Here is a 27,994-nt window from a genome sequence, read left to right as displayed (position 1 = left end):
TTTTTGTTGATTAAGGCATCTCCTCATGTTTAATTACCAGTACTATGGAACAAAGCCAGTGCCGGATAATTGGAAAATACATTTATAGGTTATGTAAAGGTACAGTATACTGTAGGCCTACTGCACAAACATTTTTTTCCATGTTGAAATTTAGTAATTTTCTTATAGATATTTAAAAATAAAGTTTTGAAATACATACAATGTTTATTTCTAGTACTGAATATCGTCGCCTGAATGCAAGAACTAGGTAACTCGAAATTTGCGTTTTTTAGTTACCTCTTTTATAGCATAGCAAAAATCGCACAAAATGTAATCCAGGATCTAGGTAACTGGTTGAACGATATCAGCAACATTTATTTTCCAATATAACAAATAGGTAAAAGAAAACGAAACATATTCCTCAGTGCAATAAATAAGTAAATAGGCAATGTCACAAAATATGAAAAATCAAGTTACCTAGTTCTTGCATTCAGGCGACGATATGGTAATGTACATTCATCAATCCTTTAATACTATTGTAATATATAATAGCGTAAAAAATACTAAACGTTTTCATAACCTTATGACAATTTTAAATAGCGGCCATCTGATGTGAAAAGCAATAGCCAATGTCGCAAACTGTGAAGATGAAGTAGTGCTCGATGATTTGAACCTCTTCAACATATCTCTAATGTCTTCTTGTTTATTTAGGCCTATACTATCTATCACTCGAATGAAACTTTTACACAATGTAGAAACAGAGAATTTCACACTTTCCTAGTTAGACTCGTCCAACACCCCTTCGAAATGGGAGAGTTCAAGTGGTAAATTTAAAGACACGTCTCTGCTCATTGTTTGCAAGGTCCAAGTGACAGCTTACCGAAGCTACCCGATCTATTCCAGGGACATAACGGGGTTTTCTGTCTATGTTTTCACGCATGAACAATTTAAAGAGTAAACAATATGCAGCATGTGCGATCCATGAAAACCACTCACATCTTCGTCCGACTCTTCCCTTTCGCATGAATGACTTTTTTTTTTGGCCTAGTCAAAAGTACTGTTGTTTTGGTATTGCCAGTTATTTGGGTGCCAGATACGAGGGATTTTACTGTAGTAATCTTGTTCTAAAGTCTTGACTAGTTAGTTCTCCGTACAATTTATGCTTGCTTAAGGTACGATCACACGTCGCTACTTTTGCAGCGCTGCAGTACAAAAAACTGCGCAACTCTTGTACTGCGACGTGTGAACAACAGTGCAACCCGAAAAGTAGCGGCTGCCGAACCTGCTGCCCGCTACTTTTCCATGCTGCGCGCAGCTTAAAAGTAGCGACGTGTGAACAGGGTTCTCAGGGTTGCAGCCGCAGCATTTTTGATATCGGTTTTGTTGAAACTTTTGCTGCGGTTGCAACCAGTGTTACCACCCAAATGTGCCAATGATACTTTTATTGTTTGGATATATTTTAATGTTAAATGTGATGAAAAGAAATTATTTGTAACAGTTATTAAATACACAACACAGTCTGAGCATAATTGCTGACGATATAATTCATTTTTTAAATTTTCCGTAGCGTAGTTCCAAACAGGAGGGTTGCCAACATTGATTACGTGAATATACTGTTGGTTATCATTTAAGTATATAGGCGTTTTTAAAAGCTTTATAGTCAAAATAATGTCAATTTCTGAATACTAGATACGACAGAAAAGCAAATAATAGGTAAGGAAGCTTTCGCATGAGTTTCTTAATAATGCGAACATAACCACAAAATGTATATTGAGAAGTCAACACGGAGATGGGAACCTGCAGCATGACTGCGGCTGCAAAAGTAGCGCCTTGTGTGTGAACAGACTCGCAACCTCCAGTTGCAACTTTTTCAGCACTCGGGTTGCGCAGCACGAAGAGTAGCGTGCAGCGCGCTACTTTTGGCTTATGTGTGAACACGACACGCAACTTTTGCAGCTGCAGTATAAAAGTAGCGCTGCAAAAGTAGCAACGTGTGACCATACCTTTATTCTCATAAAAGCTATAATTATTGAGGTAATGCAATTACTTTAAAACATAAGCGTGGTCTATTCCATACTTGAAAATTCCATACTACTTATTGGTATAAACAAGTAAATACTTTTATTCACATATTTTTAAGTAAGTGCTAATTAAAATAAAAAATTACTAATTATACAAGTACTTAAAGCTGCAATACTTACTAATAAATAGTAGTGTATATACTGAAATGTTTTGCCACTTGAATGTAAATATTTACTTAAAAACTAGCACCAACAGAATTTACTACTTTTTTTATTCACTCCACCCATTATCATGGCAGGTAGGAGACATTTGCTTAGCCTGAGACTTATTCATAATAACCATGCAGAGAAATTAATGTTTCGAACTATACGCTTGGAAATAAAAAGAATAGCTAGACACTACTTTTACGAATAGATAAAACAATAGTAAGTAGAGAAATTTCCTACATAATCATTTAATAATACAGTACAATTCGTAATAATCACACTGAAAAATTAATGTTCTAACTACTACATGCTTGGAAATATAAAAAAATACTACTTCTATCAATAGATAAAACAATAATAAGAAGAAATATTCCCTCTGTAATAACTCAACAACACACAGTTTCCTGAAAGTTGAGTTGCTGGGAATTTTTGGTAACACTGTTAGCAGAAGAACACACAGGGCATTTGATGCTCTGAGACTCATTCTGAAAGAGTTGATGCATCCAAAACACAATTTCAGCGCGCCTGTTTGTATCAAATGTGATGTTTATATTTTCATTTTTTCCATTTTCATACTCCTCTACTGGAGAACAAGAATGCAATTACAGAACAAAAATAAGAAATTACAGAAAATCTAAACAAATCCACCTATCCATACAGTACAAGAACCAAACGAGATGCTTTTGAACTAGAGAAACTATGTCATTTACTTTGCCAATGTGTATTTGTCAGGAGGCAGAAGGCAACTTTTTTATAATACCCAAACTCTAGTAAGATTCAAATGTCTTTGAAATTAATATATTTTTGCTTCATTTCCTTCTCCAGCCTACTCTTCCTTCCACCTCTCACTATTTCTTTATCCTATTTTTCTACTGCGTAACTATCCAGCTCTTCATCCTCTCTCTAGCTCTCTTTTCCCCATCCCCTCTCCCTACTTTCTTTTTATTCTTTTGAAGAAGGAAAATTGATTTACAATAAACTCATATACAAACATACCACTCTCTCTGTTATATGGAAAATACATAAGGACAAATAAAAAAATTATTTGTGCGAGATCATGCGTATTTGCTTGGTTTCCGCACAAAACCAATCCGCGGAAAGTCTAAAATTCCACATTCAGTATTCCCAACCTAACACACATAACAATTTCCCTCTTCTTACCGCTTAAGTGACATATTGATTTTACTGCTTTAGGCTTTTAACATGTTACTTTTAGAGATGTTCAATATAGTAATAATTATAAATTGGAAACTTACCACTGCAATTTCACCTAAATTGCACTGTTAATTATTGTTTTTAAATATTTAAAAAAATTAAGTAAACTCTACAACTCCATTAAAGTTACTGCATTCGTGATGCAAGTAACATTAAGGAAGCCGTGAAAAAATCAACAAGATTCCAGACTCATCATAGACTGGGGGAAAAAGAAGACAGATGTATATCACGGCCTGCTGGAGTATAGTAAACACAGAAAACATTTTAAAGCAACAATGTTGAAGATAGATATTTTTGTTTTGCAAATTTGCCGTCATTGAACAGAAACCAAGATGGAGATTTATTTGCAACTAATTAGAAATTCCTCTTTCAGGTATGTAATGAACGATCTTCGCACAAAATAATGTACGATACACGAGTGGTATGTTTTCTTTCAATTCTCGGAAATTAAAAAAGCTCAACTACGTTTCGCTTTTTCAAACTTTTCCTCGAACATGAAAACTTCAACATACCGCTCTTGTAACGCATATTACTATTATTCTTAACATTTGTAACTTAAGCTATACATCAATATATTTACATTAAAGAATTTTAAACGAATCTGCTACCAGTATTCGACTTTCTACAATTAACATTTCTAACTGAAATGACTAAAGATTCTGATTACATTCACCGTGAAAGCCTAAAAACTTGTACAACCTTCACTTTCATTTTATTGATGTGGTATATAATAAAAATGTAATCTTCTGGCCAAACATAAAAGGAATAGGTATACACACACTTATCCAAACACACACATTACAGGAAAACTAAAATTTCTACTACGAAATCCACTTGAATGTACATCTGTACATATAATCATTAATATAACAATATTGCTTGTTTACAACCAGTATTTCTAATAAAAATAAAAGATTTAATTTGCAATAAATTAATTTAGTTACAATAGGTTTACTATGTTAGAAATACAAAGTAGAGAATGAATCAATATTAACAGTAAATGGAGTATACATCAGAAATTTTGGGCTGTGATGCACAAAGTCTGATATTCAAATTTCACCATTTTCGTTATAAAAATTTTCAGATATATCATTCACACTGCACTTCTCAGGTAAACATACTATCACCAGATAAAATATTCAAAGAAGTCCACACATACAACTTGCCTATGTTACACATATGACAAGTTGTGATGAAGTACACATAAGCAATAAATTATAAAATGTAAGACATGCAATGATAAGCAAATGGCAATGATCATATAAAAAGTACTAATAAAAATACCTGTATTTACTTGAGTACCACACAAAGACTATTAAACCTGAGGAATCTATTTTAAATGTTTTCTTCTGAAAGAAGTTTTAGCAAGACTTCTGAAAAGTGTATCCCTTGAAGGCTTCACAGTACACAAATTACATCAAGACATAGTTTCTGTTAATATGTAAATTCATATTTTTCTACAGCTGTAAAAAATACATTGCCTAGAAGTAGGAAATGTCAATTCACAGTAATAAATGAGCTAATCTATAAATTGTACTTAATTGCTTTGCTAATATTATACTAAAATGAAGAGTATCTTCGAAATTTATGCTTGAAGAAACAAACTGTTCTTCTCCCATACCAAAAGAAAGAAAACTAGAAAGACTATCTTGGAGTTACTCATTACAATCTTCGTGCTTTGCTCACATGATTTCCACAATTATTTCTTAAAAATATATAAGGTATGTGTCAAAATATGGTAAGCTTATCTTCATTTTATGTATTTTTCCAATATGTTCTAAATATCGAAAAATTTTTAATTTCTGGGAAGTTTCAATAAAATAGTCTGCTTTTAATGTACTTGAGTTTAGAAAGTCTATACAAAATTTCAACTTTCTAACATAATTTGTTTCCGAGATTTGTGCAGTATATGCATTTTTTCCCTGATCACACACACACATATATATATATATATATATATATATATATATATATATATATATATATATAAAACAGATTGGCCATCCCCATGTTATAAACGGTAACATGTGGAAGAGAACAACCATCAAGATCACTACCATGATTGGTAATGACCGCTAGATGGAAGTACAGTTGCTCCAAATGAGAGTTATAACGTGACTTCTTATGCAGTAGCTAGATGGCAGCATAGTAAAACTGATCAAAGTTGTTGCCTTCAAAGCCTATAAGGCTGAGTAATCTGTTATATGTGATCTGGGATTTTTTCTATTATTTTTTCCCCAGCATTATGCAATACTGAGTAAAGAAAAAATTGAACACCTAATCTTGCCGCATACATTAAAATATTCCTAAATAATCCACTATAACACTGTAAAAATTACATTAAACTTTGCATGACTGCAACATTTTGTGCACTGCATTTTAAAAAATATTATCAAATTTATAAATGTTTTTTGTACACCATTATTATAAACAGTCTTTATTGTTAGTCAAAATTGTGCCAATTATTGTTCCAGTGCCGCAAAATAAATATTCTGAATCGATTTTCCGTGCAATAATATTTAATACATCACTGCTAACATAACTATCATAACTCAGTTTTCATAAATCATAATATATACAGTAGAACCTCTATTATCCGTGGTAATGAAGGGGATGGACTGAATGGTTAAGCGAAAAAATCGGATAATCCATACCATACATTTTTTTTCGTAAATTAAGTGAATAATACTTGTATTTCTTAATTTCCTCTGTGTTCTTCTGTTTAACATGCTAGATAGTGAATCAAAAGTTCACCATTCAAGTCTGGTTGTCAACGACGTGTTTTTAAGGACCAAGGAAATTCCTTGTATCGGCTGTCAGTGGAAACATAAGAATAATACAGGTCTCATGTTGTAGATTTACATAATTTATACACTTCATTGTTGATTTTTATTAAATCGCGCGCAGTTGTAACACCACTCTCGTATTCTGATGCGAGATGAGCCACAGTTTCTCTTTCCCCAAACCACTCAATTATTTCCGTTTTTTCGATACTTAGCACAACACGTTTTCTTTTGATACTGGTGGAATATATTTTATATAGAAATTCTATAGTACGGCAACTCTAACAGCAGATCATACTGTGTAAGTATCAAGATTTGTAATAACATACTCTAGAAAAAATACGTACTGGTACTACGAGTAATATAACGTATAGTAGTACTTCACACATATGAAGAAGACAGACTATATATGTGTCTGTAGAAAAAAAAAAAAAAAGCAAGACAAAGATAGTCGGATAATCCAGCAATCGGTTAATAGGGTGACGGATAATCGGGGTTCTACTGTATCAAACTACCCAACATTACAAATTTGATGTGTTATTTCTTCATTAATTGTTTTATAATGCTATCACACAAAAAAAAAGTATGAAATACATTTATAATGTTAAACAGTTATTGCATTCGTCAAAATTAGAAAATTCGTTTTGCTCATTTCCTAAACATTGACTCATGCAATAGAGCATAACATTATAAATTTGTTTCATAATATACTATTCGATAACTTATGTATCAGAAGAAGAACAATTGTTTGTATGCATCTACAGTCTGACTAGTGTAATATGTAGCTAGTCGGCAGTGTATGCAAGGGAGAGGAAAAAGAACTAGACACCCTACCCATTATCTCCTGGCCTAGTTGCCTCATAAGTGTGCCTTCTTGGTATCACTTGTGGGGTTCAGACCTGTCTTCGGACAGTTGACTGAACAACAACAACAATATACTATTCCATGCGTTCATATACAATTCCCCTGAAGTAAAAAATAAAATAAAAAGAAGTCACTGAACAAAACACGAAACAGCAACCGAAAACAACTTCTTTCCTTTCCCAGATCTTCAATGTATGGTCATCAAGTAAATACATTTCGTATTATAGCTAACAGCTAGCTTTTTTACTACTACTAAAAGCAAGAATTGAAAATTCATACATGGAACATACATATGAAATCTATTTTTCCTACTTCTACATATTTCATTCTTTTTCTGCAATTATAACTATCTATTAAGCCATGCCAACCTGTAACTATTAACTTAAAAGAGCTTAATTCAGGTTGGGAAATGGAGTTTAACACAAAAAGACAGAACAAAACGACAAAAGTATTTTAAAACTTGGTTCCTTTATCAAATTTGCAAAATGAATTTTGAATAAGTAACAAAGAATATTTGAAAATTCTACTCCAAACTATAGAAACAATAATCAAACAATATAGGTACTTCATAATTGGCATAAGTTCAAGTAATTATTTGTCATTTGTGCGAGACATAATCTTTCTCATTAAACTTCATACTAGATTCTTCTTTAACAAAGTACTGACACAAAAGCATCACATAATACAACAAGATTGTGAAACATGCTTCAACTGCAGCAAAGATAAACACATGCAAGTATTACTCCTAACACTCATTTCTGTTAAAGGTTGAATGAACCTAGGACCATAGTACGATTAAATCAATGGAGGAAATCCATCAAACTCGCGAACTTCAGGCTTCCAGCATAATCCTTAACAGCAATGCTATCTCACACTCCGAAAACATGTAAATAAGTAAATTAATTTATTATTGCTTAATGTCAGTAAAAAAAGAGTGATAAAATATTTATTAAATAAAACATAATTCATATAGGAAGTCCAGCACAAAAATGTATTACAATTAATTAGTTATATTTTACATTTTTCAGAAATTTGAAATTGAATGCCATTATTTTCATCTCACAAACTATGCGCATGATATATATTTTCGGTCTTACTAATAAAAACTCTATATACAGATGTTTAACTGTCTTATACAATGAGAAGCTCGTTTATAAGTCGTGTGTAAATTCCTTATTAATAATTTCACTACATACATCATGTATAACAGTATAACTGTTACACAGCTACGTCATAGTTTCGTCATTACTTCGTTACGAAAGGTAATAGAATATCTGAGGTTCTCTATTGCATCCGGTAGAGCGCTCTAGTGTGGCGTGTTAAATATCGATAGTACAACTAGCTCTAATCGATTACCACACTACATTTTGGTCAAAGAGTACAACCTACAACAATATTATTCTAATAATTCTATGATCTTTGGTTTGTTCTTCTGTGGTTACAAGGTAACCATCATCATAAAATGACAGTCAATACGAACAGCTGTTAGAGGGGCGGCCATTTTTTCGCTATATACAACGCTTAAACAAGGGGTTTCGTGTATATAACTACTCCAAAGCAATTCCCATTGTATAGTTACAGGCTGTTTATACGTCCATAGCTTATTCACGGTTTATTAGTAACGTTTTCTGTCTCAACTCTGCGTAAGTCTCGTATAAAAACTATACATGGTTTATTAGTAAGACTGTTTAACTTCATAATTTCTTTCTTTACCAGTACTTTGCAAATTGTATCTCGTATACCAATACAGTCCTTATGCCAACTATGAAAATATTTATCTACGACAAACAAGGCAACAGTTCAGCACAGAAACATACCTGTAATCTGCAGACGATTGGAACTCTCAAGTTAAGATCTTTAGCAGCTGCGACAATTCCCTCTGCTATTACATCACACCTCATAATGCCACCGAAAATATTAACCAGGATGGCATGAACCTAAATAATTGAAATAGTCTTTTAACATACAATATCTTGAAACAAAACATAAAGCGCTGCTGGAGAAACAATATCTATATATATATAATTTGAACTGGTAATGGAAATTACAGGAAAACAGCTGAACGGATTTTAATGAATGACCCCTCATTTTGAAGCTTGGTATCCAAGGATTTTCGGAAAAATAGTAACTTTCAGTGAATCTATAGTTTTTCTACATATTTTTCCTATTTTCCAAAATCCATCTTTCATCAGTTTTGAGAACTAATTAATTGCATTTCAGTATAAAACAAAACACACACTACAATAAACAATAGACTATTACACGAAGGCCATGACCTGCAGGATTGCTGACATATTTAGACCTCAAATTCAATTGGTTATTAAAAATTTAAGTCTTACTAAAAATAATTTACTGTAATTTATACTGTAACTCTAACATTGTTTGATTTTAAACTAGTGAGCCCTGAAACTATTTCTGGTAAGTATAAACCTTCTATAGAGATTGCACATTTCAGAGCATCTCTGAAACAACAGAATCCATCATATAAATCACCTTCAACACGTAAAAATTAAATGTTTCAAATAAATTTTTACATTATGCTAAAATAAGAGGGAAAAAAGACTTGAAGAAAAGGGAAATATGAGAGTCGGAAGACTGTTAAAAATGAGGGCTAAATACAGCAGATCCCGGGAAATACAGGAGGGTCGACAACTCTATATGGATCCGCCAACCAACAGCATGTATGGTCCTGTTTGGGGTTTGTGTAGGTGATATAACAGCCATAATATTGTGACAGCCACGTGAGATTCGATCTCACGACCGGCAGAAGAAGGGCAAGGTCGGCCGTGATTCGGCGCGGAAGTTGTGCGCGCATCTGCTTCCTGGGGCATGTGCTGTGGCGTAGAGAGGAGAGGAGAGAAGGCTACCACAGCAGAGAGTGGAAATAATGCGCCTGTGACTGAGGGGAGAAATCCAGAGAATTCGAGAGTTCCATCTTCAGGACATCCGTGGAAATTTCTAGCATCGTACTTTCTCGTAACTATGGTTTGGTTATAAAATACGACACGCGAGTGAACTTGAGCAGTTGTTGTAATCGTTGGACAGCAAGCCAGCCAGTCTTGTGTAGCAGTGAAGCCAGCTTCGAGACCGGAGTTCGACTTGAGTGTGTCCGCAGCTGTGTGAGCGTCCGAAGTCCTGAGTTTGAGTGCAGTGGACCGCAGTTGGGGGACCTGAGTTCGAAGTTCAGTGGACTGTCTCTGAAAGTCTGGGGTTTGAGATACTGTGAACTCGAGTGATTGAGCTAGAAGAACTAGCCAAGGCAAACGAACTGAGAACTGACAGTTCTGATTTTTAAATAGTGCTCTGTGAACATTAGTTAAAATTAGCAGTACATTGTTGTTCTCAATAATTCAAGTAAATTGTCATTGTCGTCTGTGGAGTGCAATAACGAATACTGTGTTACTGTGTGGAGTGGAAATCCCATTGTTGACGGAAGAGTTTAAATTACTGGAAGTGACTATTGTTGAAACAATAAAATTTCATTATTGTTTTGTAATAAAAGTTACATTATAAAAATGTGGTGCCTACATAACGATTATAGATTTTGCTACATCACCCTCTTATATTGGGGAGCAATGGCTTTATTGCCAAGAAATCAGCACTGGTTAACAACGGCTTTCTTTCATTATAGAACACAATGACCAAAGTAAAACTGACATCACAATATTTTAAAATTAATAATATTAGGAAGCAATCACTCTGTGAAAGCAATGCAAAGCAAGACTATAAAGAACTATAAAGAATAATGCTGTCATGTAACGCCGCATTACTATCGATTGAGATGCGCTATTGAATATGCTGGTACTATTGATTATTCCTCCGGTTTGCAGACGATATAATATTGGTAGCGAAATCAGCAGCAGATCTAAAACAGATGCTTGAAGAATTGGACAGGATCAGCAAAGAGGCAGGCTTATCCATGAACCCAGAAAATACGAAACTAATGACTAACGCATCTGAAGACCGGATCCACTTAAATGGCCAGCCACTAGAATATGTGGAAGATTATACCTACCTGGGCCAGAACCTGTCCTTCTCCAGCAATTCAGAGACAGAAATAAAGAGACGAATCAGCATGGCATGGAAGAAGTTCTGGTCTCTAAAGTTCATACTTACAGACAAATTCCAGAAGCTAAGCTTAAAGGTTGAGACCCTGGAAAAATGTGTATTACCAGTCCTACTGTATGGATGCCAAACCTGGTCCCTAACATCAAAACAGAGGCGTATGCTTCAAACCTGCCAACGCAGTATGGAAAGAAAAATCCTGCAACTTTCTCTGAGGAACAAGATAAGGAACGAGGAGCTATGCAACCGTACCGGCATGAAAGACGTCCTAAACACCGCCGAAAGTCTAAAGTGGTAAGGATGGACCACAGACGATGGACGCACAGACTGACATTGTGGGATCCCAGGATCGGCAGAAGAAGAGTGGGACGCCAGACAACTAGATGGGCAGATTTCTTCAAGAAGAAGGCAGGACCACATTGGACGAGCAGTACAAGAGACAGACAGCTATGGAGAAATCTAGAAGCCACCGTCCTCAGTGTGTAGTGTGGTGCGAATCTTACAAGTGCATATAGTGTTTGTGTACATAGAACAATCCTTAGGATCGGCTCACCTAACGAGTGAAGTCTACTAAGCAAAGCCCTGTCAATCAGAGGGCCCTTGTCCTTACAGGATCTAGCAGGCTAAATGTATTATTATTATTATTATTGATTAATGAAAGTCAATTCTATATTTCGAGTTTCATTATCACAAAATCCACTTGACAAGCATTCCTTAAAAGTGGGATTTTCCTTAAACTGGTTTCCTTAAAAACGGGAATTAATTACATTATTCTTATGGTAATTTGGTTGGAACTTAACAGATTATTCCTTAAAAACGGGAATGTTAAAACGGGGTTTTACTGTTCATTGAACGACATTAGACAACTTACTTTAGGATCTGCAGTGATAATTTTAAAAGCTTCCTTAACTGCCTGTGCTGTGGCACCACCACCAACATCTAAGAAATTTGCAGGACTGCCTCCATGGAGTTTGATGATGTCCATAGTTGCCATGGCGAGACCAGCTCCATTTACCATGCATCCAATATCACCTGTTTTGAAACACGATCGAAATACATTACTTTCTTAATTGATTATATGAAATATCACAACTGAGTGCTTCATTCTGTGTGTGCGTGGTTCACACAGGGAGGACAGGGAGGGGGGGAGTGGAGGGGCAGGGATGCGAGGGGGGAGGAAAAAGAGAGATTTTCCAAGCTATTAATTTTACGTAACATTTTCCTTAAACTTTATTCCAGCAATATTCACAGTTCCTCGTTTTTCTGAAATCGAAAAAAAGTATGTTCAGTAATGTAGAGCTTGTAAACTCTCTGTAATTTTCTTAATAAACGGTCTTTTTTCCCAAATAGTAATATTCGTTACAAGAACGGTATGTTGAAGTTTTCATGTTCGAGGAAAAGTTTGAAAAAGCGAAACAAAGTTGAGCTTTTTTAATTTCCGAGAATTGAAAGAAAACATACCGCTCGTGTATCGTGCATTATTTTGTGCGAAGTCGTTTATTACATACCTGAAAGAGGAATTTCTAATTAGTTGCAATGAAATCTCCATCTTGGTTTCTGTTCCATGATGGCAAATTTGCAAAACAAAAATATCTATCTTCAACATTGTTGCTTTAAAATGTTTTCTGTGTTTACTATACTCCAGCAGGCCGTGATATACGTCTGTCTTTTTTTCTCCCCAGTCTATAAATGCGAACTTAAAACAAACGGTAAGGTTATGTAATGATTTATTTTTCATTTTAATATTTTAACAATATTATTTATATAACATATTGCAGTAATAACATCGGCAAGTTTGTTGATTTTTTCACGGCTTCCTTAATGTTACTTGCATCACGAATGCAGTAACTTTAGTGGAGTTGTAGAGTTTACTTAATTTTTGCAAATATTTAAAAACAATAATTAACAGTGCAATTTAGGTGAAATTGCAGTGGTAAGTTTCCAATTTATAATTATTACTATATTGAACGTCTCTAAAAATAATATGTTAAAAGCCTAAAGCAGTAAAATCAATATGTCACTTAAGTGGTAAGAAGAGGGAAATTGTTATGTGTGTTAGGTTGGGAATACTGAATGTGGAATTTTAGACTTTCCGCGGATTGGTTTTGTGCGGAAACCAAGCAAATACACACGATCTCGCACAAAAGTATTTTTCATATTTTCCATGATTGTGCAAGCACTACTGCTTCATGAACTAACACAGTTCGAATATATTTGAATATTTCTCAACAGATGTGTTACATTTAACATAAAGTAAGAAATGAGTTTACAATATAACTATATTTTCTTACCATCAAGTGCAATGTAATTGAGATTAAATTTAGCAGCTTCCACTTCTTTGGCATCTTCCTGAGTCCAATCTCTTAATGCAAAAATTTCCTTTTGTCTAAAATCTGCGTTGTCGTCAAAACGGAACTTGGCATCCAAGCAGAAATCTATTAAATTATTACAACCATATCAAGCAATCCAAGGTGAATTTAAACACTTGTTTCAAACACTGTTGCTAAGAAAGAAAGACAAATATGTTAATTTTAAACTGACATACAACTAACACATTCAGTTATTCCTATAATTTCTATATAACATTTCTAATGCCTGTTTACATTTTCTATAAATCACATAATATGGGTTCAAATTTACAGGGATTTCTGAAAACCTGTAAAAAAAATGTATATGTTTAAATGTTAAAATGTTATGTTTTATTTAACGACGCTTGCAACTGCAGAGGTTATATCAGCATCGCCGGATGTGCAGGAATTTTGCCCCGCAGGAGTTTTTTTACATGCCAGTAAATCTACTGACATGAGCCTGTCGCATTTAAGCACACTTAAATGCCATCAACCTGGCCCGGGATCGAACTCACAATCTTGGGCATAGAAGGCCAGCGCTATACCAACTCGCTAACCAGGTCGACTGTATATGTTTAAAGAAGTTTAGATCCAGTGAATATGACACAAAAGGAATACAATTCTTTTTTAAATTTCATGTTTAAGATTTTGACATTATACATAAAAAGCATGTCAAAACACCTTTGAACTCAGATGCAGTAGCGTCACAATAGCTTCCACCTTCTATTGAATTTCTCACTCTTTTCTGTATTCTAAAACTAATATAAGAAAGGAACAACTCGGAGCCATCTACTTGTTAATGAACAAAATTCAGAATTTTCTAATACACAACTGTTCAAATGGTAAAAACGTGCAAATGTACAAGATTAAATCTGTACCTACATAATATCAAATCAAATTGGAAATACTGACAAATATTATCCTGAATTATGAGAAATATGACATAACTTAAACTGAAAGCAGATACTGTTTCTCCAGTTTAAAGGTACTGAACAATTTGCACAATTTCTTTTTTTATTTTTGGCCTCCCATTGGAGATAGCCCAGAAGGACTCAGTATACTCTCCTACATGAATTTTAAAGATGTAAATGTTTTACATAAATATCTGTTGACAGAAAATTAAAATTAAAGTTATAAGATAACATACTTACAGTTCCCTTCCGTATCTTCCGCATATGGATTCACTTCTATAAGGAGTGCATCTTTTTCAACAAACAACTTATAAAGACGGTGCAACATATCTACCGCCTTTGTCTTCTTCTCTCCAGAAAGATTTAACTTATCAGCTACTCTTTCTGCCTGTTCATTACTTAATCCTGAAACAAAATAAATATCGTAAATAAATGGGTAACAGTTCCTACAAAATAAAATAGAAAGAAAAATATTGTGACAGCCACCTGGAGACTCGAACACGCTTCCCGCAAGAGAGCAGGTCACGCGTGAGTCGACACGGGCTCCACGGAGCACTGGGGGGACGGCGCGCGGCTTGGAGAGGCGAGGGGAGGTTGCGCACGCAACTGCTATGTGCGGAGTGAAGGGGGGGGGGACCCTCCCGATTCGTCCAGAAGTCCGTCCAAGTGGAAATCCAAATTATTCGAGAGTGGAATCTTTCGCGAACTCTCGAGAAACTATAGTTTGGTTATAAAAGAGAAGACGCAAGTGAACGTGTGTCAGTCACTGTGTCAGCATCCGAAGGCCTGAGTTCGAGTGCAGTGGACCGCAGTTGGAGGGACCGGAGTTCGAGTACAGTGGACTGTCTCTGAAGGTCTGGGGTTCGAGATTCTGTGAACGTGAGTGACTGAGCTAGAAGAACTAGCCAAGACAGACGAGCTGTGAACTGAGAACTGACAGTTCTGTGTTGTAAACAGTGCTTTGTGAATATTAGTTAAGATTAACAGTTCATTGTTGTTCGTAATAGTCCAAGTAAAATTGTCATTGTCGTCTGTGGAGTGCACTAACGGATACTGTGTTACTGTGTGGAGAGCAGATCCTATTGTTGAGATAATAAAATTACATTGTTGTTTTGTAAATAAAGTTACAATATTTAAAAAAAAAAAAAAAAAAAACATGTTTACATCACTTTGCAGTTAAAGAACTCAAAATATTTTCAGCTGGAAAACATTATGAACAGTAGGAGAAAGACAGAAAAAATGGGTACAGTGAAAGAGAAAAGAGTACGAGAGAGAGACAGGGAAGATAAATATAATATGTAAAGCAAACGAGCAGGGAAAAAAATACATCAAACTATATTCAAACAGCAAACAAGAAGTCCACAACACAAAACGAAAAACTGGATTACTAATCCAGACGAAGGACACAAGGTAACAGGTTGACAAATGTCACGAAAAAAAAATGTAATAGGGCAGCAGCTTCATTTAATCTGTAGAAGAAATAAGATTATTAAACAATATGACTGGTTGCCCTTAATTGTTCTGGGTCCAGGTAAGTAATAAATGATTGTATTTCGTTTCAATATTTAACATTATACTCACCTTCCATAATGTTAACTGGTTCATAATAAATAGCATCTGGATTTTCTTTTGCAACATCTTCAATATTAACACCACCTTGAGATGAAGCTATCACTACAGGGCCCTGAAATAAACAAAATACGTTAATGTACAAAAAATATTATCAGAGACTTCACATTCATAATTATCGCAATTTTTGAGCAGTGGCAGGGCCCTTAACTTGCCATTATTCGCCTCAATTATAAGCATGGCTCATGGACATTGCTAGTGCTCGGAAGCACAGACCACTTAGTTCATCAGGGACTATCCAGAGTGCACCACATGTGGTGAGCCTACATTACATTCATAATGGATAATGATGGAGAATTGTTGGGGTAGGGGAACCGAAGTACCTGGAGAAAACCTGTGTTACCTGGACCACAGGCTTGCCAACACAAGTTATAAATTCAGGGTGGATCCATTAGGATTAATAATGCTTCTTGTACTTTATTGGAGTTTCCATCAGTTGTATTGTAATTGAATTAATTCAAATCTGTAGTCACATTAAGGTTATGCAGTATCATCACTTGTCCTGGATTCCTGGCAACAAAATCTGGCAACCCTATCTCCTTCCCAATTCTTAAGCATTGTTAATTCCATCTTGTTATGTAAAAAAAAAAAGTAGAGCAATATTTTAATCAATTATTTTTTAATTTTATTGGGTTATTTTACGATGCTGTATCAACATCTAGGTTATTTAGTGTCTGAATGAAATGAAGGTGATAATGCCGGTGAAATGAGTCCGGAGTCCAGCACCGAAAGATACCCAGCACTTGCTCGTATTGGGTTGAGGGAAAACCCTGGAAAAAACCTCAACCAGGTAACTTGCCCCGACCGAGATTCGAACCTGGGCCACCTGGTTTTGCGGCCAGATGTGCTGATCGTTACTCCACAGGTGTGGACTTTTAATCAATCTTTATGCTTAAATATTTAAATAAACAATTATCAAATGTTTTACTGTATATATGCAAGTGTATGTATTTTCCTTTTAGTTCATATTTCACTTACTGGAGGAAAGAGAGAGAAGGCAAAAGGCTGGGTTTTAAATACAAATGAGAAATGTCCAATTTAGCAATATACTGTCCTTAATAGATTAACATTAATTCCAGATAAGACAACTTTTTATAAAACTTAATGATCCAATGAATTTTTTGACAACCATAATAAATATGGAATATAATCTAAATTTAACAGAAGAAATACTGAAATCAGAAGTAAACATTGATATACTAAAACAATTGTCCTTAGAGACAATTAATATTAGGTACCCTCCAAAAAACTGGCTTCATTTATACACTGACGGATCCTTGATCTCCAGAGAACAAGGTGCCGGTGCAGGTGTTACGTGCTGTCTCTTCTCACTTTATAGATCTCTTGGGTATGGAACAACAAGTTTTGATGGAGAAATCATTGCAATAAGTGAAAGTCTCAGGAATCTTCTATGCCACATCAGTAAATTTAAAAATGCAGCTATATTGTCAGACTCCAAAGCAGCTATTCTATCAATCGTCTCTAAACACACACCTTCATCTCAAACAGCAGAAATAACTAAAATGCTCTCTCAATTAATATCACTCAATAAAAGAATTGTATTCCAATGGATACCATCCCATTGTGGAATCCTGGGAAACGAGAATGCGGATGCTTTAGCAAAGAAGGGCAGCACTGCTACTTACAGACCTGTTACTAAATCTACGTATTACTCTGTGAAAAGATTTATTAAATCTACATACTTAGACTTCAACAAACAAAATTTGATAACACAATCCCATGGGAAAAAATGGAACGCTCTGCATCAAAATCCACAGTTAATTCCCGATTTACCACGAAAATCGTCTGTAGCTGCATTTAGATTGGCAACAGGCCATGATTGTTTGGCCAAACACCTGCATAGAATTGGAATATATCAGTCCCCTAACTGTCCATTGTGCAACTCAAACCAAGAAATGGATTCGGAACACCTCAAAATCTGTGCTTCAGTGGCTGGTCATGATAATATCTTTGAAAAATATTGGAGTGCAAGAGGTCAAATGACTTTATTGTCAAACGCCTGGCATTAGAAAACAACAACAACATAAATTTGGACATACAAATCTATCTGAAATTGAAGGTAAGGGAGGACTGCAGATGGTATCAAGAATGTTTGTACGCACGCACACACACGCTCGTCCGCCTGCCCGCCCACATGCATGCACGCACACACACACACACGCACATCATGAATGTTTCATCTGACCTGAAAAAAATTCAATGCACAACTTACCCCAAATGCTCGCTCCATCATGACGGCAACATAATACTCCTTGCGTGGAAATTTTCGCTCTGTAACCATCACTGAATTACATATACGTCCAGCTTCACCCGTCTGTTTTGTTACTAAATACTGACCAATCATCTTCCCTGCTAAATCGGCTGCTTCTTCAGGCCTAATGAAAACAAAGTATATTAATATCTTAATTACTTACTTACCGGCTTTTAAGGAACCTGGAGGTTCATTGCCGCCTTCACATAAGCCCGCCATTAGTCCCTATCCTGAGCAAGATTAATCCATTCTCTATCATCATATTCCACCTCCCTTAAATCCACTTTAATATTATCTTCCCATCTACATCTCGGCCTCCCTAAAGGTCTTTTTCCCTCCGGCCTCCCAACTAACACTATATATGCATTTCTGGATTCGCCTATACGTGCTACATGCCCTGCCTATCTCAAACATCTGGATTTAATGTTCCTAATTATGTCAGGTGAAGAATACAATGCGTGCAGTTCTGTGTTGTGTAACTTTCTCCATTCTCCTGTAACTTCATCCCTCTTAGCCCCAAATATTTTCCTAAGCACCTTATTCTCAAACACCCTTAACCTATGTTCCTCTCTCAAAGTGAGAGTCCAAGTTTCACAACCATGCAGAACAATCGGTAATATAACTGTTTTATAAATTCTAACTTTCAGATTTTTTGACAGCAGGCTGGATGATAAAAGCTTCTCAACCGAATAATAACAGGCATTTCCCATATTTATTCTGTGTTTAATTTCCTCCCGAGTATAATTTATATTTGTTACTGTTGCACCAAAATATTTTAACTTCTCCACCTCTTCAAAAGATAAATTTCTAATTTTTATATTTCCATTTCGTACAATATTTTCGTCACGAGACATAATCATATACTTTGTCTTTTCGGGATTTACTTCCAAACTTATTTCTTTACTTGCTTCCAGTAAAATTCCAGTGTTTTCCCTAATCGTTTGTGGATTTCCTCCTAACATATTCACGTCATCCGCACAGACAAGCAGCTGATGTAACCCGTTCAATTCCAAACCCTCTCTGTTATCCTGGACTTTCCTAATGACATACTCTAGAGCAAAGTTAAAAAGTAAAGGTGATAGTGCATCTCCTTGCTTTAGCCCACAGTGAATAGTATATCAGTATCTAAACTTCCAAAATACAATTCATCTCAAAATATTATATTTGCTATTTCCTAAAAGCGTATGTGAATTACATTACATTATTAGAAATACAATTACTATACATGCTTACCATAAATAGAAGATATTTTACTACTGAAAATACTGATCAAGAGACAAAGAAAACCAGAACGTCCTAAAAGATGTTGAATTGGTTTATTTTATCTGGAGGCAGAACAGACCAGTTTGGTCTAATCCCTGAAATGATGGTGATGGTGGTGGTGATGATAACTGATGACAATAATGATGACTGTTGTAACTGTCGCAGTGGCTCAGTGCTAGCATATAATCCATTATTTAATTTGTGCTACAGCAGTAACAATAACCACAAACTTCACACTACATCACTTGAGTACCGGTATATATCAACTTCATGAGAACTTGACATATTTATGCAGAAAGAGGAAACCTCTTCCTCCTACTATTACTCAACAATTTGTCAGTAACTTTAATAATTGAACTGCCAACTGAACTTTCATTTACTCTGCATCATACTATACACACAACAGTATTGAAAGTAATGGTGACAAAGCATTTATAAATATGTGTCAATTCACGGCAGTAAGTATAAAAAAATTTACGTGAATGCAGTAACAGACATTAAGAAGTCTGGATTTCGTAATGGCACTCCTCTGTCTCTTGACTACTTGAACTTAGCACATGAAGTTAATCATGTACAAGATTTGGTATGCATAACAGTATACTTCGTATTTCTGATTTTACTTACCAGAACATTCACATCAAACACATAGAAATAACCTTTTAGAGTAGACTGTAAGCTAACAAACTAAAAACAAATAATTACAGATATCTGACTTGGATTCAGAAAGAATAAATCAACTGAGCAAGCGACGTTTAATTTAACTGATAAAATTCTGGAAGCTATTAATAAAAAATTACAAGTAGGAGGGATATTCTGTGATCTCTCCAAAGCTTTTGATTGTATTAACCATAAAATTCTACTACAAAAATTAGAATACTATGGTATTAAAGGCATAGCATATCAGTGGTTTGAGTCATATCTCCTGAACAGAAAACAAAAAGTAGAAATCAACGCATTTAATAACTCCTTTAAATCTACTTCAACATGGGGAAATGTTCATACAGGGTCCCACAGGGATCTATATTAGGGCCTCTTCTTTTTTTAATTTTTATAAATGACCTTGGCCCCATAATAAAAGGAATAGGTTATCCTATACTATTTGCAGATGACACAAGTATCATAATTACAGACAATAACTTTGTTACATTCAAATATAAAACAGAAACAATTCTCCTTAAAATTTATGACTGGTTTACAACCAATAAACTAGCATTAAACATTAATAAAACTAACATAATTCAATTTAAAGCCACTTCAAATTTAATCTCTGAAACATTGGACACAACTATCAACAATATACCTCTACTAGAAACATCAACAACCAAATTTCTTGGTTTGCATATTAATAATACAATAAACTGGAAAAATCATATCAAAGAAATAACCCCCAAACTTAGCTCAGCATGCTTCGCAATTAGGTCGTTACAACAATTTCTAAACAGCAGTATCTTAAAGACAATATATTTTGCCTATTTTCATTCCATTATGTCCTACGGAATAATATTTTGGGGAAATTCTGTAGATAGTAAAAATATATTCTTATTACAAAAAAGAGCCATTAGAATAATAGTTGGAGCAAAGGCTAGAGAATCATGTAGATTATTTTTTAAAAAATTAGAGATTCTAACCTTAACAAATCAATACATATACTCTACAATAAATTTCCTCTTATGTAATAAAGTACATTTTCCAACTAACTCAGCCATACATAGTATAAATACCCGCAGAAGGAATGATTTTCATACGCCATCATCAAATTTATCATGCTTTCAAAGGGGAGTACGTTACATGGCGATAAAATTGTTCAATAGTCTTCCTGAAGACATTAAGAATCATAGCCAAAACCCTGCATTATTTAAGACAAAACTAAAAAATTACTTAATATCTCACACTTTCTATTCTGTAGATGAATTCTTGACATTTCACAGTACTGTGTAAATATAATAATAATAAATGGTAAACATATTACATTGTATAAAATATTATTGTTATTAAGGTATTAATTCTGTACATATTTCATATTTGCATTTTATATGTATTGCATTTTATTGTTAAACGTAAGAATTGGACATGTTCTTTATTCTATGCTGTAAACCAAATGTAAGAATATTATGGAACAAATAAATCTATCTAAATCTAAATCTAATCTAATCTAATCTAATCTAATCTAATCTAATCTACCTACCTATCTATCTATCTTAAATATAGAATGATTCCTATCCGGTACTACATTCTTTACCCACTTCTACTTGATTTAAAATTCTTAATTTACAGCATACAAATGTCTGATATGTCACTACCAAGCATGTTCACAAGCCTAAACACGTTCACTTTGCATTACAATAGTTTGTTTCTACAACAGTTTCGAATATTTGTATTGTAACCATCATGAGCATACCCACATCGACTTTACTATTCATGCAGTAAAACTTCAAACTTTAATTCCTGATTTGATTAAATGTCACGCGATTTTGCATTATATCAAATACTACCAAACCACTTCCTGATAGTCAGGAAGAATTGTGGATCAAGAACAAACCAATCTCAAACCACATTAGGGTTGCCAACTTCCTTTGAAAAAAATACGGGAGACTAAGGAATCGACGAAATTTAACGTATTAAATAGACAAATTATTCGGTTCAGTGTCTAAAAACAACTTTATTCTACACTTCGGCAGCTAGGTTTAAATTAAGAGTATTTTGAGACAGATTTTGTCTTGAGTAATAGTTGAAGTCGACTACAGTTTTCAGCTCTGATTTGATTAAATGTGTCGTGCTTCTGTTTCGAACATCTGTCCCATTATTGTTCATAAGATGAAACATCTTCTTCGTATGAGCATTACTACTTGGTATGCTTGGAACAAAACTACCAGTAGTCAGTTTTTCCAAATTTACAACATTAATACAGTTTGATTTTAGACGGATGAGCACTGAAACCCATTTCTAACAAGTATTACCTTCTACAAAAACTGAACATTGCTATGGTAACAATGGTTGAGTTGCCAAAGTTACAGTTTCCACATAAATTGTAAATTAATGTTTTAATATCAGCCATCAAACATTAATCCCATCAGCTGAGTGTGGTAGTCCATATTGGCAACATAGTGCTATAATTCCAAACTCGGCTGCCTAACTGTAATGTCCCATCTTTCAAACAAACAAGTATATAGTTAGATATCATCTGAGAATCATCTCACGTTCATATTGAGACGTGCGTCTGCTAAAATTATTATTAAACCCAACACTGACATCAGTCGCCAGCAAACAGCACTCTCTGAATGAACACAAATTTAAAATGTTTCGTATCATTAATTTATACCTATAAACCTCCAAACGTCAAGAAATAACAATGACTAGTGCACCCTGAAGTTAATTTCTTTAATTTGTGATCTAAATTAATTTGTTTTATGTATTAATACCAGTACTTCATAAGAATTAATGCCTTAATTTACAATAATTTGTGTAATGACTATTGAAGGGTAGTTTATGTTTATTATTATTATTATTATTATTATTATTATTATTATTATTATTATTATTATTATCATCGATTTTATAATAACGTTTTGTTGTTCAGAAGGTAAGATTTTATTTCCGAAATTATTGTACGAAGATCAAAATATGTTTACGTTTTTGTTAATAACCTATTCTTTTGTTCCCCCCCCCCCCTTCAGAAGATAGTATTACGAGTTACAAGGCGATACAAATATTGTTTTTACTCCAACTATTATGCAGTTATTTATAGTGACAGTGATATTTACATTATGTACAACCCTTCCCTTCATGCTGGATGCACTCCTAATTCAACACCCATGGTAATATTAGAGCTCTCGAGACTTCCCAAACGTGCACTCATAGTCCGACAAGGATGCAGGAGAGGTAAGAGGATGAAACAGACTCTCACATAATTTTAAAATGCGAAGTATTACGATTTATCCAAGGCATGAATTCCTGGAAATTATTAACCCTGAAATTATCATAGCAGTCCACGACAAGCAAGCATTTCTGCAGTTTTAAACAAGGCCTTACATAGGTCATATTGTAAATATTTAATTTGCATTTTCTTTCATTCTGTTTCCATTTTGATCCATAAAACCACTGTAAGGTGAGGTATCAAAGCTTGTGCAAACTTTCCGAATGCAAGTGTCATTTCTCCCAATCTCGAGTCTTCTCTCAAAAGTTTCATTCCAAGAATACTCTATTTATGGCATAAAAATTACTAAATATTCTACTATAATAAGGTACTTACGTATCAACCATTCTCACTCCACCTTTTAAACCATTTTTGAATGCTCCTTTTCCACGACCGCCTGCCAATACTTGTGCTTTCAACACAATGTCCTTTATATTAAGGTTTTTTGCAATTTCACGAGCTTCATCTTTCGTCTTTGCGACACCAAATTTTGGTACTGGAATACCTGCGTCCCTTAAGAGCGTGTAACTTATATGTTCATGTACATTCAAATTTCGTTGCTGTTGCTGGTTCCACTTGGTGACTGTAGTTGCACCAAGAAGCTATAAAAAATTGAAATTATACATATATTAGAATGTTTGACATAAGCTGAATTAAATTTTCGACGATCATAATTTAGGCACTGTATAAAAATAATTGCAAATACTGCATTTACAACTATGGTTTCAGTCATCATTACACTACCAATGCCAGGAATTTAAATAGCTACTTTAGACTCAATTGAATTGACCTCCAATGACATGAATGTATAATGTACTGTGCTTATACTATGGGCGTAAAAAAGTTGCACCCTTTACCAAAGATTACGAACACATATTCGCGACATAAAGTTTTAATATAATATAAAACTGAAATTTCATAGTCAACTTTACATATTAAATATGCCAAATTACAATTATTTAATACCTTCGATCCGCTTTTTCGAGCCAAAACTTCGGCAAGAGCAGCTCCTCTGCACAACATGGTTGCCATTATTATTACGAAAGACTACGTAATTCGTAATCAGTCCTATAAGTACATAAGGTCAAGTACTAAATTTATAAACGGACTTTTGCTCTATGGTAGAAAGGGTTCAGAAAACATTTAACACACAACTTATGTTTTTTATTTGCTAATTTCTGCAAAGATAACTGCTACATAGGACTATTTCCACGTAACGAAAGTAGACTACATTTGATAATGAAAAATTATGGAAATTAAGGCTGCTCTGTACCAGTATTAGAAACATTATACTTTTTGTATAGCATACTTGCGGCTGGCATTTATACTGGTGGGATTTTTTGTGACTTGGCTAAAGCATTTGATTGTGTAGACCATAGTATATTAGTAAAAAAATTGAAGTTTTATGGCATTAAAGATGAGATGTTGGGTTGGTTTACATCGTACTTATCAAATAGAAAACAAAAAGTAGAAATAAATGTACCAAATAGTCATAAAGTTACTTATTCAGAATTTAGAAATATTAAACATGGTGTTCCGCAGGGGTCAATTTTAGGTCCATTGTTGTTTCTAGTTTATATTAATGATTTAGCCTTGACCATAAACAATTCATCCCATGTAATTTTATTTGCAGATGATACAAGTGTAATTATTTCAAGCAAACAATACGATCATTTTATAAACACTTCTAATACAGTGCTGAATCTAATGAATGAATGGTTCCATGCAAATAAACTAGCACTTAATGTTGATAAAACCAGTGCAGTCAAATTTAGTACACACAATAGTGCTCAGGTTTCCTACAGTATTCGATTACCGTAAATGGAACTCATCTCAAAGAATCTATAAGCACAAAGTTTCTTGGTTTAGAATTGGATAATCACTTGAACTGGAAAACGCATATAGAATGTATTACTCGTAAATTGAGCTCTGCCTGTTATGCATTAAGATCCTTATCTACTATTGGTGATATAAACTTACTCAAAATGTCATACTTTGCATATTTTCACTCTGTAATGAAATATGGCTTAATATTCTGGGGTAACTCGTCTGAAGCTAAACACGTTTTTGTTTTACAAAAGAAAGCTATAAGAATAATGGCCGGTGTGCATAAAAGGACCTCATGTAAAAATATTTTCCGAAACTTAGAAATCTTGACTTTACCTTGTGAATACATTCTTTCCGTAATGATGCTGTATATTAAGAACCAAGATAAATTCAGTACTAATCAAGACATTCATCATTTTAATACAAGACATAAATCAGATCTTCATCTACCCTCTGTTAGTCTAAGCTGTTTTAAAAAAGGAGTTCGCTATTCATGTATAACAGTCTTCAATGCACTGCCTAATTATCTTAAAGATTTGAAGAACAACGAGAAAAGGTTCAGAAAAGAATTAACCAAATTTCTACATACTCATACCTTCTACACAATTGATGAATTGTTTATGCTTGTGAATTGAATTATTCTACTTAAATGACATGTACAATTTTATATAGCTCAACTAAAATATGTTTTTATATTGACTTAATCTGTTTACTATGTATTGTATTTTTTGTTTAGCATAACTGATGAATTGTATGTACTGTAAATTGAATAGTATACTGTATAGGTCAACTGATGAATTGTTTAAGCTTATAAATTGAATTAATCTACTTCATATGAATTGTATAGCTTAACGAAAATAAGTTTGTAAATTGAACTAATTTGATTGTATATGTTTGTATAGTTTGGCTGATGAATTGTATATGTTCTTAAATGATTACTAGTCAGTGTAGCTCTACTGATGAATTGTATACAGACCTACTGTAAATTGAATGGTAATATGTATAGCTCAACTGATGAATTGTTTATGATTATAAATTGAATTAATCTACTTGATATTAATTGCACAAATTTGTATAGCTTAATGAAAGTATGCTACTTTGTATTGTATATATTTGTATAGATTTGGCCGATGAATTGTATATGCTTTAAATTGAATAGTAATCTATATAGCTCTACTGATAAATTGTTTGTTTGTAATTTGAAGAAGTTTGCATGATATGTATTATCAATTTCTGTATATCACAACTGGTTGAATTGTTTATGCCTTAAATTTAATTAAATTGTTTTGTATTATAATATAGCTCAACTTATGAATGATCGTTTGCGTTTGTAAATTTAATAATCTGATTGGCTATGTATTGTATACTTTTAGTAGAGCCATCGATGTTGGTCAGTCGACAGACTCGCTGGGCTGCTGATCCGGAGCTGCGTTCGGGCTTGGGTTGGACCCCCCTTTGGACTTTGGTTTCTTCGGAGGTTTTCCCCAGCCGTGGGACTGAAGCCGGATGGTCTATGGCGAGTCCTTGACATCAACCCCTTTGATTTGATTACCCCCTTTGATTTGATTACCTGGTTGGGTTTTTCCGAGGTTTCCCCCACCGAAAAGGCAAATGCCGGGTAATATTTTGGCGAATCCTCGGACCTCATCTCATCTCACTACATCTCGCCAAAATGTAAAAAAATGTAAAAAAATGTAAAAAAATTGTACAAAATTGTAAAAATTGTAGAAAATTACTAAATTGTAAAACTATAAAAATTTGTAAAAATTGTAATTGTAATATTGTAAAATGTTGACATGTTCCACATCTTAAAGCTTCATTGCTCATGTAAGATCTATGGAATAAAATAAATGAATGAATGAATGAACTGTATTTTTTGTATCATGGAATATAAATATATATTTTTTTTATTTGACAGAACTGTAACAATATATTTTTGTAACTACACAATATTAGTATGTGTACCGCTACGCTATATAGGCATACAATGTCTTTATCAGTTCGGCCCGTGAACAATTTGGTAGTCTCACAAATTGCAAAATAGCAGAAAAGCATTGACCAACCTACACACAAGTTTATTTGTGCTCTTAAACATAGAATACAAAAAGGAAATTAGGTTGAGTTCCTTATTAAGACAAATTGTAAGCTGCAGTCCTTTTGGTTTACAAAATGTTTTTGTCGAATTTCGGGATGCTGGACACAAAATCGTGTTCTTTGGCCAGTAGTCTATTACTATTTTGTTTTTCTGGCACCTAGCATGCTACGCAAAAATATTTCCGATCTTTCACAGTATAAAAATAGCTTTCAGCTTATACTGATGTCATAAGAAGCAGTTTCAAGCATATTTCTAACAGTTTTAGTTCTGAAATTGTACAAATTGAATCTAATCACGAAATTTAGCCCTTCTCGGTAACTAATCTAGTGATTGCCATATTTATCACTATACTTTATTCCATAATGTCTGGCAGGCGACGTATATATTGCCGAAAGAGGTCTCATTCCACGCCTATCTTGAAGTTGGGCAGTCTGAAGCGTTCTACTCTTGCCCAACTTCAAGACAAGCGTGGAATGATATCTCAGTTATTGGTTCAATAGCAATTATACTTTTCTCCTCCTCTGCCGACAATGTTTACGTCGCCGGTCTGACATTATCAAACGAAGTATTGATTGCTGAGAGGATAAAAAGAATGGAGGGTG

General features: G+C 34.2%; 1 protein-coding gene across 2 annotated transcripts in view; it reads right to left on the bottom strand.

The window, feature by feature from the left end:
• ScsbetaA (Succinyl-coenzyme A synthetase beta subunit, ADP-forming) overlaps positions 1-24,539 on the bottom strand; it is a 52,259-nt gene extending 27,720 nt beyond the window's left edge. For both annotated transcript variants that reach the window (XM_069831708.1, XM_069831709.1), the window contains exons 1-8: positions 24,437-24,539; positions 23,807-24,072; positions 18,256-18,418; positions 15,975-16,077; positions 14,634-14,798; positions 13,426-13,569; positions 12,006-12,166; positions 8,887-9,006 (exon numbers count right to left, since the gene is read on the bottom strand). In XM_069831708.1, coding sequence (XP_069687809.1) covers positions 8,887-9,006; positions 12,006-12,166; positions 13,426-13,569; positions 14,634-14,798; positions 15,975-16,077; positions 18,256-18,418; positions 23,807-24,072; positions 24,437-24,502 — 1,188 coding nt within the window. In that variant the 5' untranslated portion in view covers positions 24,503-24,539. The remainder of the gene's footprint in view (positions 1-8,886; positions 9,007-12,005; positions 12,167-13,425; positions 13,570-14,633; positions 14,799-15,974; positions 16,078-18,255; positions 18,419-23,806; positions 24,073-24,436) is intronic.
• Between the last annotated feature and the right edge of the window lie 3,455 nt (positions 24,540-27,994).

Source organism: Periplaneta americana, chromosome 7 (genome assembly GCF_040183065.1).
Source record: "Periplaneta americana isolate PAMFEO1 chromosome 7, P.americana_PAMFEO1_priV1, whole genome shotgun sequence".
NCBI lineage: Eukaryota > Metazoa > Arthropoda > Insecta > Blattodea > Blattidae > Periplaneta > Periplaneta americana.
The sequence above is the reverse complement of the archived record's forward strand: the minus strand, read 5'-3'. Positions and strand labels throughout refer to the sequence as shown.